At 32.1% G+C, this 7036-nt stretch overlaps 1 protein-coding gene across 1 annotated transcript; it reads left to right on the top strand.

Annotated features, from left to right (window-relative positions):
* The first annotated feature begins 634 nt into the window (after positions 1–634).
* Positions 635–5760, top strand: LOC140676385 (ubiquitin carboxyl-terminal hydrolase 35). Its single transcript, XM_072911386.1, has 3 exons — positions 635–2284; positions 2442–2668; positions 2792–5760. The coding sequence occupies exons 1-3, from the start codon at positions 804–806 to the stop codon at positions 3727–3729; spliced, it is 2646 nt and encodes an 881-aa protein (XP_072767487.1). The 5' UTR covers positions 635–803; the 3' UTR covers positions 3730–5760.
* Positions 5761–7036: the final 1276 nt, after the last annotated feature.

Genomic DNA, 7036 nt, shown 5'->3' with positions numbered 1-7036 from the left:
AATTTAATATACATCACTTTAAATAAGTTTAATGTAGCTTTTATAATTAATTACTATAATAGTTATAGCCGTTTCAATCATGTTACAAAAGTTAATAATTAATATTACCATTAATAATAATAATAATAAATGAGTTTATATAATATATTATTATTTATATTATGTAATGTGTAATGTATACACATATAGCTTTGAATTGAAGAATTTGAAAAAGAATAAAAAGAATTTGTAAAATAATAGCATATAAATAAATAATATAAATAATGTTAAATAATATAAAAGAACGTGAAAAAATGTAACTGATGATGATTTGTATTCGCGCGCAAAATGCGAGTGAGCAAATGGGAACATTTATTCGTTTGATTTTGCTATAGTCAAAGTGCATAAGTATGTGTATAAGAAAATTGATTGGTCCATTTCCTGGATCAATCAAATTCTTTATGCATATGCTTAATGGAAGATTACACTAGAATCATACTAGATCCAATAGAAAATGTAGGATCGAGTGACATTTTCGTCCCTAGAAAATAAATTCTTTTATTGGATATCCAACATCAAATATATCAGTATGAATCCTCCATTACATCATGTCTTTTTTTTCATTAAAGGATCATCTCGAATGACATATGTGATTTATGGCACAGAGTACTTCCTGTTTTTTTTTCTCTCTTTTTCATCACCATGAAATCATTTTGATTATCACGCGAATCATCGTCGATTGAAGGTTAATGATTAATTCTCATTGTTGATCCTGAGCTAAAAGGATAAGTCGTAACGAAATTCGAGTGTGTTTGATCGACGAAATGGATACCGAGCATGTCTTAAACGATATCGAACGATGTTTGAAATTAATAGTGTCGGGAAACGACGCGGCTGTCAACGACGGCTGGCTGATGCTACAAAATCTGCGAGACAATCGTGAATTCGGTCAGCTGATCGATTGCGAGGATCTGCTGAGGGATATTCTCAAGAGTGACGTACACAACGTGTCGGAGGTGCCGAAAATCTTGACGTGGATGGCACCGTATGTAGTTGAGAAACGTTTCAACGTCAATCCAGTTTCCAACGATGTTGCCGTACTACTGCAAAATACGGACATCGGTGACATGTCACGATTGACTGAGCTCCTCAACACATTGGCGGATAACAAAGTCTACCTGCCTAGATCGGCGAATCACACAAAACTCTGCGAAGCGATAGTCATGAGTCTGTCTTCCTTTCAAATGCCCTTGGAGCCGAAAAAAATTTTAGACTTCTATGACAACACCACCAAGATTCAGCATTTTCTCAAAATACTATGCTCCAACACAAAAAACGGAGAACGTGACATTCTAATGTTTACTTGTCTCCAAACCTTATACAATATCATCTCGGACACAAACAGAAAGCAGGAGCCAGGTCCAGGTCTTGCTACTATATTGCAGTTAGTGGACTCCTCCGTTATTCCACAAGCAGTAGATTGGATTCTATCGCACTCTGACCATCAATTAGTGCAGGCCTTAAAAGTTTTGTGCAATTGGCTTCCGCAATGGCGTGAAGATCGACTAAGCGTTTGGATAATGGAATTTATACGTGGTTTGGAAAAACAACAAAAATATTCTACCCTTCTCGAGCTTATAGAATCCTCTGTAGACATTGTAATGTTAATGTGTAAAGTATTGTTGATACCAATAATTCGCCAGAATGCTTCTAATATTATATTTTACATTTTAAAAAGGCAAAGCTCATTGTCAGTTGTTCAAAGTATAGTTAGAAGGATACCAGCATTGATAAAAGATTTGATGAAGGAAGATTCGGATTCTAGTAAAGAATGTATACAAAATTTAGTCGATATTATGAAACTATATAGTAAAAGATTTTCAACATGTATACCAGCATGTGGAAGTGCAGAGAATTATCCTTTCCCTGTATCACCACGGATGCAAGTTGTAAGAGAGCTTTACAGGGAGCCGATGTGGATAGATGAAACGAAAGAGTTCGAACCAATTATAGAACCGGAAAGGCCATTGTCTGGAAAAGTTGGACTCTCCAATCTCGGAAATACTTGCTATATGAACAGTGTGTTGCAAGCCTTATTAATGACCAGACAATTTTGCCAAGAAGTATTGAATTATCGTTCTTTGAATGAAGCAGGAAAAACACCCTTGCTAGAGAAGTTGCAAAATTTGTTTGCATTATTATTATACTCTAAGAGAATATGTTTGGCACCTACTGAAGTATTACGAGCTTCGCGACCTACATATTTTCTACCTGGACAGCAGCAGGATAGTTCAGAATTTCTCTGGTTAGTTATACTATTTTTTTGCTTATACATATTTTTTACTCTTTAATACAATGTAGTTAAAGAAAAATTTTATTTGTCATATCTGTACATAATGGTAAATAAAAACTTAAAAATTATTATATGCAAATTTTATTAATAAAATTGTTTCTTTTTGCAGTCATTTGTTGGATGTTTTGCACGAGCAAGAAAAATCCGCTAATACAAACTGTGGAGGAAATGATAACACAGCGACTCTTAAATGTAAGATCGAGAAGCAAGAAGATAATGTGACGTTATCGATAGAATCAACAACAGGTATCATTAAGCGTTGGACAACCGAAGAAGATCTTACGGAAGGTTTGGCATTGCAGCGGAAAACGCAATCATTGGCGGACTTTACACGAGGTGATAATCTTATTTCTACATACAATCAAATAGATTATGTTGTGTTTACCTAAATTATCCGATTTTTCTGTTTATATTTATATCAAGCTATATTCTATTCGACTTGAATATTTTTTGTAACAGGTGAAGAGCTAGGACAGCGGCTCAGCGATTCTCATTCGGATTCGACGGACAGCGGTATCCAATCCGTGGGTGGTGAAGAAACGGGCACATTTACGTCGCTTGTACACAGAGTACTGGGTGGGGAGTGTCAAATCACATACCAATGCGCACAATGTGACACTAGTTCTCGCAATACGGACAAATTTCGTGATTTGCAACTGTGCTTTCCCGAAGAGATACAAGAAAATCAAGAAGTCTCCGTTCAGGATCTCATCAACTATTATCTCACACCGGAAAAGTTAACGGGAGAGAACAAATATCGATGCGATAAATGTACGAAATTGTGCGATGCACAGAGAATCATTACAATTCTACAGGCACCCGCGCATTTGGTTTTGACGTTGAAACATTTTCGGTACGATTTTGACACGCGACTGAGGACGAAGCTTCGGCACAAAGTGACATATAACGAAACCATACGGTTGCCGGTATCGGCGATACCGTGTACTGCAGCTGAGACGTATCAATTATATGCCGCTGTTGTACATTCTGGATATAGTATGGATTACGGACACTATTTCACGTACGCCTGTGATTCTAAGCAGAATTGGTATAAATTTAACGACAGTTACGTAACCCAGACGACGTTCGAAGACTTCAAAAACTTGAAACCGCCTGACACACCTTACATATTGTTTTATGAAAAATCAGGAATCCATGACGGGATTTACGAAGATGACAAGCCTGAATTGTCGACTCTGAGTAAACGTTTACAGGAACTGATAGCGAATGACACTACGGATTACATAGAGGAGCTGAGACGCCGTGCGACAGCGTCGCAACGTAGCCAATTTCCAACAAGATCATTGAGACAGCATAATAATTCTGACGATGATAATCCGCCACCTAGTAGCTGCCGTGGTACAATTGACGTTCCGGCGAATCGTTTCCTTTATTAAATGAGATAATATATTATATGAGGAAATGGCGGAAGTCTTGCCAATCGCGAACAACTCTGTTCTAACAATAAGTATTTTATATATAGGTAAAAGAATTACAATCATCACAGAGTAATCTCAGAAAGGCGGTTATGGTTCTATACCATATCGTATCGCTATAGAAAACTTTTATAAGAATTGATATTAGAGTTTGCACTTTACATCTACGTGGAATATACATCACTGTACATGTTCATCACACTACTGTAACTCGACGATAGCTAAGAAAAAAAATTTATGGCAGCTACGAGTACAAAGTGCAAATACATTATTCATAATTCGAATCTGTGCGAAACGGATTTTTATGTACATAAAATCAATACATGAGAATAATATTAATACGAACACAAGCAGAGAGAGAGAGAGAGAGAGAGAGAGAGAGAGAGAGAGAGAGAGAGAGAGAGAGAGAGAGAGAGAGAGAGAGAGAGAGAGAGAGAGAGAGAGATACATTTATGTACATGAGAGATAAGTACTCATTAAGGCTATTACAAATTAATGTTTCTATTTTCCAGTCACTAATGTCAATAATGTATATAAAAAATGTGTTCAATTCTTTTTAAATTTATGTATTATCTAGCAATTTTTAAATTTATGTGTTATCCGATGATTTTTAAATTTATGAGTTACTAAAGAAAATATCGCATATACTCTCTTCAATACATCTTAAGCTTTCTTCTTGTTATCATAAAACTTTTAAAACATTAATTGTGCGCGCGCGCGTGTGTGTGTATTTGTACGTGTGTGCGTGTGTGTACATTATTAAACTATTCTCTTAAATGCAATTACTTTCGGCAAATCTTTTACGTTTTCGATACAGCTAAAATTTTATTATATAAACTAAATATCACTGTATTAATTCTTGTTAATCACACATATACTCAGCGCAATATTGTATGTATTTCTTTTATTTATATAGCAGTAAATTTTAAAGATATATTCATATTTGTTTTGCTAAAGCACCTACTTATTTACATTTCATGGAAAGTTATTCAAATAGCAGTTATCCTATTTAGAGTACAAGACAATCTTCTTGATTTTTTTAAGGACAGCTTTTTGTTTGAATTATTTTTCAGATTAGAAATGTTAATCAGAGACATTATTAAGGGTGAGCAAATAAAAAACAAGTGCCTCACTCTATATATACAGAATGTTACAGAATTCTATCGACAAAACAATAGATTTTTTTCTCGATACATGTATTTTATCAATAGGTATAGTATTCTTGACAGTTTATATCGATAGAGTTTTGTAACACACTCTGCATATGAATTGTAAAAGTGAATTCCTGTCAATAGCTATAAGTAATTAAATAGTTATTATGGTATATTGTTGATGTTAACGAATAGATTCATCATTGTGAGAAAGGGACATTGTCATTAACTAGAAAATCGATTATTGTAGATTTTATAATACTATGTCGCGAATTTTACTAGAACTTTAATATTTATTAAAGGGCTTCTGGAGGAGAACTGCTTGTGTAAAGAGTTACCAGGACTTGTTACAAAAATATTAAGAGAAAATAAGAAATATGACTTAATCGGCTGTGGTTTTTTGTACGTTTGGTGTTTTATTACACACACACACAGAATGAGAGAGAGAGAGAGAGAGAGAGAGAAAGAGAAAACACAGTATTTAATATGAAAGCTATCTCTGATATAACACTGTTACAATTGTTATATTTCGTTTATGCTTATTATGAACTTATTGAATGCACTTAGCTGTAAATGATGTAATTTATAAAGTAAAATTAATATAATCAAGTATATATGCGTATAACCGTATGCGTCTTTTTACAATATATGCAATGTTTGTCTAAATGTGTCACACATTGTGCTTTTATTTATTGATGCGGTATTCACCTTCAAAGTTATATTTTTTTCAATTAATAAGCAGTCTTTTTTTTAATGTGATAATAATTGTACTTATATTAGCGTTTATAGAGTTTAGTGTTCAAAATTTTAAAAAATTAAAAGAATAAATTTATTGTTTATATGTTGAATAATTTATTTTAATTATAGAGAAAAAAAGAGATATCACACACAACGTATATTTTCACGATCATATATAATATATAATAATTATATATAATATATAATAATTATATATAATAATATATAATAATTATAATTTTATATTGTTAAATTGATAAAAATGTTAATTTTTTTCATCTCGGTATTCACATTGAAATGGAAATTGTGCAACATGTTGCGAGTTTTATTTATAATCTTAATATTTTCAGTAGCAGTTTTTATTAAGATTGTAATTAATAGTGTAGTTAATGTTAAATGTAATATTGAGATAGTTAAATTATACATTTTAAATGATCTCTATTTATTGTCAACATCAACTATAGTATTAAATATTTAATACTATATAATGTTTAATATCACTTGTGTGTGAAATATCGCTAATTGAAAAATTAATATAATTTTTTGTATCGATTATAATAAATTTGCTATCATAAAACATAAAAAAATTATTTTTTGTGTTTGCATATTGTTGTCAATGTTATTTTTCTATGATCCTTATACTAATAATTTTCACAACAAAAAAAATAAGATGTATTATAAATCTTTGTTGATAACATGATAAAAAAATAAAGTTCAGTTTGAATTAACAATAAGATCCTGTTTCTCTCAATACAGTATATTATAAGTTTTATATATTCAGTTTTATACGCATACATATGTATGTATATATATATATATATATATATATATATATATACATATATATGTACAAAGTGTTCGGTAAAGATTGAATCAATGTTCGTGAGCAGGTAGAGCGCATTAAACTGAACAGAATAGTCTTTTTGATCTTTTATCATTTTGCGATTTTTGCAATAATTATTGTGAAATTAATTAAAAAATATCGACTAATTCGCGGCAATATATTAGCGGTCTGCAAAAAGACAGCCCGCTGTCAGGTGGTCGCTAGAAGCACAGCGAGAAGAGACAGTCCACTGTTACACGCATGACAGCTGGCTTTTCTCGCCACATGCTAATACTCACACGAATTGGTCGATATTTTTTAATTAATTTCTCAATAATTATTACGAAAATCGCAAAATGGTAAAGGACTTTTATGTTCAGTTTAATGTGCTCTACTTGCTCACAAGCGTTGATTCAAACTTTACCGGACATTCTGTGTGTATATATATATATATAATAGATATATATATAAGTGTAAATAATATTGTATATTAATTTATTAAAATTATCAAAATGATTTCATCTCTTATATTAAGAGATCTGTATATACAACTGTT

This window comes from Anoplolepis gracilipes, chromosome 2 (assembly GCF_047496725.1).
Source record: "Anoplolepis gracilipes chromosome 2, ASM4749672v1, whole genome shotgun sequence".
NCBI classification, from domain to species: Eukaryota; Metazoa; Arthropoda; class Insecta; order Hymenoptera; family Formicidae; genus Anoplolepis; species Anoplolepis gracilipes.
This window is presented reverse-complemented; position numbering and strand designations above follow the sequence as displayed.